The sequence below is a fragment of the Vombatus ursinus genome, unplaced genomic scaffold (assembly GCF_900497805.2).
Source record: "Vombatus ursinus unplaced genomic scaffold, bare-nosed wombat genome assembly UNPS02014778.1, whole genome shotgun sequence".
NCBI classification, from domain to species: Eukaryota; Metazoa; Chordata; class Mammalia; order Diprotodontia; family Vombatidae; genus Vombatus; species Vombatus ursinus.
The window spans coordinates 46,651,104-46,664,776 of NW_020954556.1; the positions used below are offsets into that span (position 1 = coordinate 46,651,104).

At 38.3% G+C, this 13,673-nt stretch overlaps 1 protein-coding gene across 2 annotated transcripts in view; it reads left to right on the forward strand.

The window, feature by feature from the left end:
* The first annotated feature begins 4,520 nt into the window (after positions 1-4,520).
* Positions 4,521-13,673, forward strand: part of STPG4 (sperm-tail PG-rich repeat containing 4) — a 42,092-nt gene continuing 32,939 nt past the window's right edge. For both annotated transcript variants that reach the window (XM_027865385.1, XM_027865386.1), the window contains exon 1: positions 4,521-4,670. In XM_027865385.1, coding sequence (XP_027721186.1) covers positions 4,656-4,670 — 15 coding nt within the window. In that variant the 5' untranslated portion in view covers positions 4,521-4,655. The remainder of the gene's footprint in view (positions 4,671-13,673) is intronic.

A 13,673-nucleotide genomic window follows, 5' to 3' on the forward strand; every position in this document is an offset into this window, starting at 1 on the left:
GTCTGTGATAGAAGAACTCATTGGATAAAATGAGGGTTCAGATTTTTTAGTTTTACCTAGACTGTCCAACAACCTCTGTCTTCTCTTGCTTTCCCTGATCTTCCAGAAGATTTAAAGTGTATAATTGATTGTTCATGACAATGTACTTAGGCCCAATTTCTGCTTATTAGTAATTTGGAACATTCTATACTGTTACTATTGAACAACCCCCACTGTTTTGTGTGCCATTTATTCCTTGTGTTTGTATCCAACAAATATTCATTTAAATTTTGGAATAGCCCTTCTCCCAAGTCAATCTTTTTACTATTAACTTTGGTATGTGCCGATTACAACTGTGTAACTTGTTCCAGCGAAAAGGAAGCATGAAATTATAGGTCCAATCCCTATACCTATGTTAAAAAAACAAAAATAAGTACCTGGTATGGGTAATGCCTCCATTAAAGTCCTCTGGTACCTCATGGTGTGGTGACTGGATTCTTGAAGGTTATGCCAACAAAACAAGCTTTCATAGGTCTTACCAAGCTTGAAGGCTGCTTGGTAAAGGCTTAAACATGGGGCCTGGCCTCATAGCAATGGGATTTTTCTTTCATAATTGTCAAAAAAACATTGTCATAATGGGGTTTGGGTTTGCTGGTTGAGGCACCAACAAAATCAAAGATCTTTGACTTAAATGCAAGAGGTAGGAAGAAGCAGAAGACAGTCCCTGTTCTACGATCTGAAATCGCTGGCTGCCAGAAGTCTGCACAAAAGGATTTTGTTGGAGATTGATGGTAGGATTCAGAGCACTACCTGAGACTTATTTCTGTGAACACAAGTAGAAGAAATGACTTAAAATTAACACAGGAGATGAGAGGCAACATCTCTTCAATGTTTCAGGTGCAGTTTTATGGGGCCCCGTAAGTTCCCTAGAAGTTGTAACTGCAATGGAATGGAATTAGAGTGATTAGACCCACAGCAGAGTTTGGAAAAACCCCATGTCATAGGGTCAACACATGTTTTTGAAGAGAAAACAAATTGTATTTGCATAAGAAACGATTTCTCTAGCTGCAAGTGTTAACTAAGAATTAAGCAGTGCTATCAGATAACTTCAAAGGTGTGGGAAGAGGGGAGGGAAAGAAAAGGGAAAAAGGAGATGGAAAAAAAATACCAACAGTTGCCTCAGGTGTTGGAATCCATTAAAGTGAATGCAAAGGTATTGCAATCAAGAAACCAGAAAGGATGCATTTTAATAAAAGACCTGATAACGTTTTTGTTGAAAAATGTAGTTTTGTACAAATTAAAGAAACTGGTAGTATATTGTTACTTGCCCCTCTTTATTCCAGTGAGGTAACTTGTCCAAGGTCACACAGCCCGAGTTAGAACTTTTCAAGGAAGTTTGCCTTCTCCAGCCTTGCCTTTTCCTTCATTAGTGCCCTTACATGCAGAAAACATTTCATTAGGATTTTTTAATTAAAGGACTTTTTTTCATCCCTTTGCTGCAATTGAAGCACCCTGAAAGCATAGGTCAATACATTAATGTCTTTGATGTGATTATAAGTATCTAAAATGTCTCATATAGGTATATGTTACTCCCTCCTGTAGGAGAAACATAATGTGTTTTCTGCCTACATTCACATAAATGTGTGTTAGGCCCAGCTTTAAACCCTGCTTCCTCTATCCAACCTATTTTATTTCACTGAAACTTTTGTGCCCATTTAAAGAAAAAAAAAACTATTTAAAGGTCTGTTAGCACTAGCCCAGGAGTTTGCCTCCAGGATCTAATCCTTGCTTCTCTTCTGTAAAATAGGGACTGTTGTCTCTAATACTTGAAGTTATTATCCACTTCATAGATTTGTTATGAGAAAACTGCCTGAGATACTTTAAAGCCCTATGTAAATGAGATTTCTCTGGGATTTTCTTGGCTAGCAGAGAAACTGCTGCAGAGAACCTTACCATATTGTCCAGTGAAGTCCCATCCCCTTTCGTACAGATTAATTAGGAAGCATCCGTAGACAGACTGCTTGGCATCACCGGCATTCTGTATCTCAAGACCTAGTCCCTGGTCTGAACCTCTGCGTGTGCGTGTGACCTTGTCCTGTCAGTCAGTTTCCTAGAATCAAAAGTGAAAGAATTTGAATAGAAAGAAAAGGAGCAACATGAAGTGAATGGCTTTCCTTCATCATTCCAAAAGGGGGTGTTTTACTGATTTCGGACAAGTAAATCACTAACAGAACGAGCCCGAAGTGTGCGACTTCATGCTGTTCCAGTAGCTGCTGACCACCTGCTGGGACTGGAACTCAGGTCTTCACTAAGTCCAGCCCTTTGGCTTCACTCGCTCTCGTGGGACTATCACTTTAAAAGGTTTCAGTGGTCTATTTTCAGTTTGAGGAGGTTATGCTTCGTACCTAGATGTTCTTCCCTTCTCAGGGATTTCTTAGCAGAAAACCTAGTTTGGGTTTTATTTTTCTTTTCGTCTTATGTTTTCGTGACACCTTGGGTGCATCCTCTGTGACTTCCTCTCCCTTTTGTGAATCTGACTACATTTTATAGTTCTGCGCCCCCCTAGTCCTTATGTCTTGTTTCCCCCTTGTAGTCGATTTGCCCGTGTTGTTGGGTGTTTATAAGGACTCTGGGCACAGAGAAAACTTCTTCCTTCGTCTCCTCCCCACCCGCGCCCCCGTGGACCCCAGACGTAGCCCTTGGGGGTGGACCACACTAGCTGGAGAGCGGGGGCGGACATCTGTTTCCTAGCAACGGAATGCCATAAGCAGAGGTCGAGACTATGTAATGAAGGAAGGTCTGTGCGTAGCTGTTCTCCAGGATATCCACCAGCAACTAGGTATTGCGGGAAACAGACAGCTTAGCCTGGACCAGGGTCCTTTTGACCGCCCCTGCCCTCAGCTCGGGGGGCATCCACGCTCTCTCCTCCCCTAGGGCGCCCGATTCCCGCAGTTCCTTCTCCCTCCTTTGCCACGTCCTTCCCTCCCTCTTCATACTCACTTGCGTAGCTATTTTCGAAAAGTGATTAGTTTTTTCCTTCCTCTCGTTCCATTAGAATGGGTCATAGGAGCATGGATGTGGAGCCAGAAAAGACCTTAGAGATTATTTATAACAATACTCCCTCACCCTACTCCATTCTAACGAGGAAAGTGAAGCCCAGGGTCACTAAGTGATTCCCTTAAGGTCACACAGCTAATTAATGGAAGGGGCAGGATTCTGACCCAGGACCTATTTCCGATATTGCACACTGCCCTCTTAAATTCCCTAAAGCTCCCATGTGAAGATGGGTTTTTTTCTTTCTTTTGTAAATCTCACATATAGTGCAATCCAAAAAAATATTTTTAAGCACATACTATATGCCAGGTACTGGGGATACAAGGAAGATGAAAAAACTGCACAAGCCCTCAGGGAGTTTCCGTTTTACTTTTCCAACTGTAAAGAGATAAGTAACCATGTAATAATTTGAGGGGAGAGCTGTAATAACTAGGGACTGGAAAAGGAGCTTTCAGAGGCTCTCCTCTCTTGTAAGAGATGACACATGAAGAGAAAGTTGAAGGAAGTTAAGGATGATGCTGGGGGGCAGAAGTGAAGGAGTGCATTCCAGGCATGGGGGACAGAAGTTTAAGCAGATTTTAAGGAAAAAAATTTTTCCCCTAAATGAATGTAAATGGACCAATAAATGCAAAATCTTGAAAAGTCAAGTCCTGTTTGCCAAGCAAACAGTATGCCATAGAGTCTCCTATCATTGTTTTTCCTTTGTTGGGGAAATTTGGTTTTGAGTATTGGGAGGAATCCCAAGGGTGGGGACCAGGTGTAAAAATGCTTATTTTTGTGGGTATATATGTGCAACACTTTGATGGTTTTGGGAGGAGGTCAGGGAGGGAGGAACAATTTTGTATCAGTAGATGTTCAGGAAAATGCCATTATTCCAAAGTGATGGGAGAAGGGACTTGGTAGTAAGAGCCTGGAAGACACAACTAAAAGGAGTGCTTGTGCTTTTTTTGATGGAACCTCAGTACAACTCGAGATAAATGAAGGTTTCCTTTGCAGCCAGTGCACATTCTGCGTCTTAAAAATGCCATTTATTTTGCATTTTTTCATACTTCTGCTACTATAAGAAAATCAAATGATGATTTAGCTCTATTACTTGCTGAAGCTAATTCAAACAGTTATTGAGAACTGATTGAGAGGTAGAATTATCTCCATTTCAACAGTTTAACCTTGTAACTGTCTGAGATATTTTTGCCAGGATGTATGTATAACATTACAATATACAAAGAGAACTATAACCAAATATTGCAAAAATATTTGACTTGTTTTAAAGCAATTGGTTGGGTTTTTTAAGAGCAAAAAGAATTATATAGGAAAAAAAGCCTATAATTTTAAAATGTTAATAGTTTAAGATATTTATGTAAACATTTTTAATCTTTTTTAAACATAAAAATATTTTACAGCCAGTATAGCAAGAGAAATTTGACATCTTGCTATGCTGCTAATATGCCTTGACCATCTTCTTGTTTATTCATAGATTGGAAAAGAAAGATGAGCTTTCCTGGTTTTCCCTCTCCAATTTCCAAATGAGATTCAGTTTGAAGTAAATTAGTCTAAAAGAAGAAAAGACTGTCACCAACTTCAAAAGAAGCTGCTGCTGTTGCATTGGAATCTCAAGTGCTAAAATGCCTTCTGCAAGGGTATTTCTTTCTTTAAAACCTCATCAACAAATATGTATTTCTTGAGTGGTTCTTTTATCCTTAGCACTGAAATGTATTATATTGGTTATCATGGAGAGAAGATGGCTAGATGTCTCTGTCATAGTCAACTTGTTCTTCTATAGTTACAAATTGACCCTGAACATCATGAAACTAAAAAAGAAAGAAGCAAAGAAGATAATTGAGAGATAAAATTTATTGTGACCTATAAAAGTTTTTTTTTAAATGGTTATGTGACTATACCTTAAAGCTCAAATGTCATGGACTTAGCTTTTTGTTTATCATGGACCCCATCAGTAATTTAGTGAAACCTATGAACTCTTTCTCAGGATAGTGGTTTACTGCCTGCATTCATAATTGAAGGAAATGCTAAATTTCTGTTAGAGGTTTCTCCCCATCCCAAGTTCACAGACGTCCTGATCACTTTTTGAAATCTAGTATTTTTTGGAAGAAGCATTTTAACTATAATATTTTAGATTAGTTTTTTTAAAAAAGCGTTGATTAAAAAAGAACCAGCCTGATGGTAAAATGAGGTGTTATTAAAAATTATAATAGATATTAATTTGTTAAATTATTTAATAATAATAAACATATAAATAATAATAATAAATATGAAGGTACCATAAAAGTCCTATTACATATAAGAATTGGTGGGCCAGAAAGTGAAGATACTGTTGAAGGAATTTTTACTTTAGTCATTGACTTGAATAAACCACCAATTTTGGACTTCAAATTTTCAGGGTCTTACCAGAAAGTAAATTATTTCAAAACATTTTACTCAGTAGGAGTCACCTGTACTAAGTTGGAATTATTGTCCATTTTAATTACAGTGCTCTTCCTAGTTTATTATTGTGTATACAGTCATAAAAAGAAATTATCTCCTAAAAGGTAAATCATGTTGTAGCATAATGACCACTTGGTTATTTTTTATGTATTTTTCTAATAGTCATAGAAATTCAATAATCAAACATGGAGTACTGAGATAAATAGATCTTGATTTTACTTCCTTTACTTAGGTATAGGATAGAAAGAGATATTTTATGTGACAGCACTTTGAGGTTCTATAGGCAGAAGAACTTTATAGATCCAAAGTGATATTGTTTCATAGTGTTGTGCTATAGTGAAAAGAACCTTTGACTTAGAGTCAGAGGACTCATATCTGAGTACTGACTCTGATCCTTATTGGGCAAATCATTTAACCTTTCTGAGGCTCAACTTCCTCATCCATGCAGTGGAGAGAATAATATATGCACTAACTACTTCTTAGTGTAATCCTGAAGAAAACACTTTTTAAGTCCTAAACGCACTATTAAAATGTGAACTATTCTTTGTTTCCCAGAACATTTACAATGTGAACTCATTGTAACAGGGCATGTTGTACATCATAGTAATTTGTTGCTGGAATAAAAACCAGTAGTAATAAGGCAAATGATGAAAAATATCATATTCTAAACTAGCACCAAAATATGATAGAATCCCAGCACGTTAAAACTACCCTCCAAGGGTATATAAATCTACTGGTCAGCTCATCATGATGATAGCTATTTTGATATTCTGTGATCTGATATCTTCCTTTCCCCACCCCAACTTGCAACCCAAAATTTAGTTCATACGTACATTTGTTTATTTTTCTATGTATGAATTGATTAGCATAGCATTACAACTTATTAATATTTCAAACTGTAAGGCAATTCAGATAGTTATGATATACCACTGTTGATATAATTCATAAAAAGGTAAAAAAAAATACCTAAGTACAGTGAGCTATACTTTAGATCTCAGTTGTAATCCTAGCTTCTTAATTTAGAAATTGGACGGTTTAGGTTTGCCAGGGAAATAAGTCCACAATTTAAAAAAGTTAATCCTTGGTGGATCCTTGCAATTTAAAAATATTTACTTTTTCTCCAACTTTAACCCCCTACCTTTACTTCCCTTTGTAATTCCTTATTCTGTCTTTGGCCACATATCTAAAAATAATGGCAACTAGCATTCCTAGAATAATTACAAGAATGATAAAAACGTGAATTACCAAACATTTAATTTTAGTTTATCTCATCTGAGCCTCACTATATACATATATATGTATTTTTGTGTGTGTGTGTATATATATATATATATATACATAATGTTGGGGTTTAGGTATGCAGGGACTCAAAAATCACAACACATGGTTCCTGCCTGAATGAATTCGACTGACCTCCCAAAACATTCATTCAACCGAAGACAAGGTTTATTAAAGATCTGCCATATTGGCCAGACTCTTAAGGAATCTGAGCATTTGTGAGCTATTGGCGAGATTATAAGAATCTGAGCCCTTGGCTAGGTTCTTAAGGAATCTGAGTATTTGGCTAGATTTTAACAATCTCAGAAACTTAATGGAGACAAGATGAATCTTATATATAGAAAGACTGTGGGAGGAATCTAGGAGTGTCCAAGTAGTCTGGGGATGACTGGAGAAGGGGTCTAAGGAGGATCCGGATGGGAGTGGCCAGTAAACTGGAGTGACCAGGATCACAGAATAGAGTCTAGATAGGATTAAGGGTGAGAAGTGGCCAGGGGCAATCAGGAGGTAACAGAATAGAATTGAGAGATTGGGCAAAGCCACAATAAAAGGCCAGTTGAATGGATGACAGCCTCAGGTAAATGCCAGAGATTTGGGAAAAGTCCAGGGATTTCTTTTTTGGGGTCCAGATCCCAAAGACATGGTCTTTTCCTTTTAGGGATTCAGATCCCATTCCCATCATATATATATATATGTCTGTATGTGTGTGTATATACATATATATAACTTGTACATATATAATATATACATACATACATATACATACATACACACACACACATTATATAATACATATACATAAAATCTAAGATTCATGGGTGGTATTAGGAAGCCAAGTGTCAGAGAGATTAAGTGATTTACCCAATATCACGTAGCTACTGTGTGTGTTCAAGTCAACATTTGAACTTGTATTTAACACTATCTGCTATTATCATGCTGCTTCTTAGTATTTACAGAAAAATGGAGTGGGGATGGGGAACATCAGGGAAGAGAGGGTAGGTAATCATGTAGGTGATTAGTTTTCATTCCATCTTTCCTATTCTCAGGAGACTGTAGTGATACAATCACAGAGCTGGAAGGGACCTAAGAGGCCACCTAATCAATTCCTTTATTTTCCAGATGAGAAACTGAGGGTCAAAGGGCCAAACTGAATTCTTTCTTCTCTTTTCTATCCATTATCAGGGATCTTCTGCCTCTCTCTGCCCAACCCCCATAACTGAATCCCCACAGTCTGGAAGCGAGGAAGAAATGTTTCTTGCTTATCATTTTGATGGAAGAAAAAAAAAATAAGCTTAAAAATGGAGAAAGAAAAGTCATAATGAAAGGATGAGTAAGCGAAATGTTGGATACTAAAGAATTAAGGGATCTTGTATCTAATTCCTAAATGAAACTATTAAGTTTCTGTTTAATAAAATTAGGAAAAATAATAATGATGATGCCTTTCATGTGTATGGGTCTTTATAGTTTGCAAGACATTTTCTGGCACATTTTCTTATATAATCTTCATGCTGAACCTTCAGGATAGGTAATATTCCCATTTTACAGAAAAGGAAACTTAAACTCAGAGAATGTATGACTTATTATATATTTTGTTATTGACAGAAGCACTAGACTCTGGGTGTCATGAGTTTCCTAATCCAACAAATTTTTCCTTTTATGAGGAAAAATTTTTCCTTTTTTTTCCCCAAAGACCAACAAATTATATAGCTATCTATGCCTCCACTTTTTCCAAAGTCTCTCTGAAATTGCCCCCTTCATCATTTCTTACAGAGCAATAATATTCCATCACATTTATATACCATACCCTGTTCAACCATTCATCAACTGATGGGCACTCTCTCAGATTTCCATCCTTTGCCACCTCAGAATGAGCTATAAATATGTTTTGTATATACTTAGTTAGAATTTGTTATGCTCAGGGCTAACCCCTCTCAATCTACTCTCTTCTCTAATACTTTCTTCTTCCCTCTCCTTTCTATTTCTCTGTTAAGTGAAATGTATTTCTGTACCTAATTGTGTGTATATTCTTCTCTCCTTTGACCAGTTCAGATGAGAGTGAAGTTCAAATGTTAGCTGCTCCCTCCAAGGCCCTCCTCCCTGTTGGTATAGATGTCTACTTGTGCACCCTGATTATGTCAGATAATTTTCCCTAACCTTCCTTTCCCTTCTCCCCTAGTATTCCTCTTCCCCTCTCTTTTTATTCTCTTAAGATCATCAAGATATAACAAAATCATTCTTAGGCCTTGTCTAATTAGTCTCCTTCTGTGTTCTCTGATAATGATGGAGTTCAGAGGGTCACATGCATCATTTCCCCACATTAGAATTCAAACCATTTATACTTTTGTTTAATCCTTTATCATTCATGTTTACTTTTTGTTTCTCTTAACTCCTATGTGAAACTTCAAAATTTCTATATAGCTCTGACTTTTTTTTTTTAACAGAAATGCTTAGAAGTTCTTTATTTCATTAAAGATCTGTCCTTCTCCATGTAGTATTATATTCCATTTTGCTGGGTAAGTTTTTCTTGGATGTAAGCCCATATCTTTTGCCTCCTGGTATATTGTATTCCAAGCTCTCTGCTCCTTTATAGTGGTGGTTACTAAATCATGTGTGACTTGACTGTGGCACCTTGGTACTTAAATTCTGTCTTTCTAGCTGCTTGCAGCATTTTTTTCTTTGACCTGGAAGCTTTGGATTTGGAGCACACTGTTCTTGGAAGTTTTCATTTTGGGGTTTCTTTCAGGAGGTAACCAGTGGATTCTTTATATTTCCACTTCATTTTCTGTTTCTAAGAGATCTGGGCAGTTCTCTTTTAAGATTTATTCAAATTTGATGTTTTAGCACTTTTTGTTTTGGTTGTGATTTTCAGGTAGTCCAATGATTCTGAATTTTTTTCTTCTTAAATCTGTTAATAAGAAACACCTTACATTTTCTTCTTATTTTTTTAGCCTTTTGACTTTGTTTTAATATTTCTTATCTCATGGATTTTTATCTCATGGATTAATTAGCTTTTATTTCGTCCATCCTAATTTTCAGGAAGTTTGTTGCTCTGGCAATGTTTTGTACCTCTTGTGCATGCTATTAATTCTCTTTCCAATTTTTTCTTCCATAGATCTCATTTCTTTTCTGTTTTTTTTCCCTTTAGCATTCATTTATTAATTTATTTTTATTTAAAAAAATTTTTTAAACTTTTTTTTTTAAGCAAACTCATTTCATCCCTTCTTGGAATTCTAGTTAAGTTTTTGTCTAAGTTGTAGTTTCATGTTTGGTTTTGCTTTTAGATGTTTTGGTTTTCTGTGTTTGTATTTTCAACATCCTTGTCACCATAAAAGTTTTTTACAACGAGATTCAATTTTTTTATTTTTTCATTGTCACTTAATAAATATTAAGCCCTTGCCCTACTATGTGTCAGGCACTATGCTAAGTACTGGATACAAAAAGAGACAAAAGATAGTCTCTCTCTCCACAAGGAGCTCACAATCTAATGGAGTAGACTACAAGCGAACAATTATGTACAAATAAGCTATATACTGGATAAATAGTAAATAATTAAGAAAGGGAAGACACTAGAATAGCAGAGGTTGGGAATGGCTTCCTTTAGTTAAGACTTGAAGGAAGTCAGGTAAGCCAGCAGGCAGAGATGAGGAGGGAAGAACATTTCATTCATGGAGGAGCAGCCAGAGAAAATGCCCAGAACCAAGAGATGAAGCATCTTGTTTGTGCAACAGCCAAAGAGCCAGCATCACTGGATTGAAGGGCATGTATTGGGGGGCAAGGTGTAAAGATTGGAAAGGAAGTAAGGAGCTTGATTGTGAAAGACTTTGAATGCCAAACAGGATTTTATATTTGATTGTGCAATTGATGGAGAGCCAATGGACTTCATTGAATAGAAGGGTGTCATGGTCAGACCTGCATTTTAGGAAAAGAAGCTAAATGAGTGGAAACAGACCTGAGGCAAGTGGTCTTGCAATAGCAGCTGGCTATTACAATAATTCAGGTATGAGGTGATAAAGGCCTGCACCAGGGTGGTGGCAGTGTCAGAGAAGAGAAGGAGGTATATCTGAGAGATGTGGCAAGGGTGAAATTGGGAGGCCTTGGCAACAGATTGACTATGGAAGGGGGGTGGTGAGAGAGACAGTAAGAACTGAGGTTGATGCCTGGGTTGTGAGCCTGAGGGACTGGAAGGATGGTATTACCATCTTCAGTAATAGGGAAGGTGGTGCTGGGAGTATAGAGGGAAAGATAATGAGTTTTGTTTTGTGTTTATTCAGTTTAAGATATCTACTGGACATCCAGTATGCGATGTCTGAAAGTATTTGAAGATGTGAGATTGGAGGTCAGAATACAGGTTGGGACAGAATGGGTAGATTTGAGAATCATCAGCATAGAGAGGGTAACTAATTAAATGCATGGGAGCTGATGAGATCCCCAAGTGAAGTGATATAGAGGAATGAAGAGAAGGCGGCCCAGGACAAAACCCTGTGGGACACCTGTGGTTAGAAAATGAGATCTGGAAGAGGATCCAGCAAAGAAGACTGAGGGGCGGTCACATAGGCAGGAGAAGAACCAGGAAAGAGCAGTGTCCCAAAAACCTAAAATATTAGGAGCGGCAGCGGGGTGATCAACAGTGTCAGAGGCTTCAGAGAGGTAGAAGAAAATAAGGGTTGAAAAAGGCCACTGGGTTTGGCAATTAAGCAATCATTGGTAACTTTGGGGAGAGCTGTTTCAGTGGAACGATGAGGTCGGAAGCCAGATTGTAAGGGGTTAAGAAGAGAGTGAGAGGAGAGAAAAGAGAAAAGTATTTTAGGCCTTTTCAAAAAGTTTAACCACAAAGGTTCCTCGCTTACCTTCTGACTTCAAACCTGCAAGCTTACAGTGCTACCAACGTGGTCTGATCCAGGGCAGCATCGTGATCACCTCCCCCCTGGCCTGACCTCTGCAATTCCCTGATCTGGATTTGGGTCTGGGCAGCAAGGTGGTGCAGTGGATAGAGTGCTAGCCCTGGAGGCAGGAGGACCTGAGTTCAAATTCAGCCTCAGACACTTACTAGCTGTGTGACCCTAGGCAAGTCATTTAGTCCTCTTTGCCTCATTTCCTCATCTGTAAAAGGAGCTGCAGAAGGAAATGGCAAACCACTCTAGTATCTTTGCCAAGAAAACCCCAAATGGGGTCATGAAGAATCGGGCATGACTAACCGACCACAAGAAACAACAGAAGACTGCTGCTTTACTCATCTGCTATCAGTTAGCTGGGAAGCCCTGTTGGTTCTAGGTGACTTCCCTTCCCTTTTTGTCAGGGATTCCTGCCCTGGTTATTCCTCTTCAGGTTTTTGGTTCAGCTAGGAGTTGGAACTGAGACGCTGCTCTGCTCCTAGGGTAGGCGTCACACGAGTTCAGAAGAATTTGCTTCTCTTGATCTGCAGCCTATACCCAGAATGCCACCCTTGGGTGCAGGTTCCCTTTCACCTAGATCTGTGACCTAGAATTGGGTAGCGAACAATGAAGCTGCCAGTTGGCACCCATTCCCATTCTCTGTATGGGTCTAGGTCTATGTAGGAGCACTTCTTATCCTGGGCCATAGCGTTTCCCTGGGTGCAAGTGCACTTGGCCAGAGATGTCCCCAGTATCCACAGACTTCTTTGTCTCCTTGTGATTACCTGGGCTAGAAAAGGGACTTAATAGATTTCTCCAACAGGACTTGGTATAGCATGTTTTCTAGTTTGGAGGAGTTCTGGTGGGGAGCTTACCATATTGCTTCCTGCTTCTCCATCATCTTGGCTGTATCTACCAATGATCACTTAATTGTAACCCTGATAATCAATCCTAATTCTTCATGACCTTTATGCATCATTTGACACTGTTGATCACCCTCTCCATTCTCTGGGTGTTCATGATACTTCTGTCTTTTGGCCCTTCTCCTGCCTATCTAATCACTCCTTCTCAGTCTCCTTTGTTAGCTCATCATTCGTAACATACCCTCTGATTTTAAGGCTTCATTCTGGACCCCTTCTCTTTATTCTCTATGCCCGCTCCTAGTGAACTCATCAAGTCCTGTGGGTTTAATGGTAATCTGTGTTGATGACTGTTAGATCTTTATATCCAACCCTAATTAATCTCCTGAGCTCCAGTCCTATATCTCCAAATGCTGATCAGACATTTCACACATGTTCCATAGGCATCTCAGACTCAGCATGCACAAAACAGAATTAATGATCTTTCCCCCAAAACCCCATCCTCCTATCGACCTTCTCTATTTCTGTCAAGGGTCATTCTTGATTACTTAGTGATTCTTGATTACTCATTCTCACTCACCCTCACATCTAATCAGTCATGAGATCCCATCACTTATGCCTCCATATCTTTACTTAGGGCTCCTCCACTAACACAGCTACTCCTTGAGTTCTGGCAGTATTACCTCTTGACAGACTTTTGCGGTAACCTCTTAATTAGTCTCTCTGTCCCCATACTAATCCATCCTCTACAAAGCTGCCAAAGAGATTTTCCTAAAGTCCGGATCTGTTCATGTCATTCTGTACTCAATAAACTTCAGTGGCTTCCTCTTCCATCAAGGATCAAATATAAGACCAGAATATAAGACCAAATAAGATCAAATATAAGACCAAATGCAAATGTTTGGCCTCTACCTTTTGCAGCTTTATTTCACATTACTCTCCTTTATATATATGATATATAAGTATATAATGTAATATATATATATATATATTAATATATATTTCATATACACTAGGATCAATCCAGAATGGTTTTCTTAGTATTCATTTCACATGCCATTTCACATCCCTTCTCTGAGGCTCTCTTCCCTGTGCCTAAAATTCACTTTTTCCTAACTTCCATTTCCAAGAAACCTTAGCTCCCTTCAAGGCTCAGCTCAAATGGCACCTTCTACATGAAACCTTTTCTGAT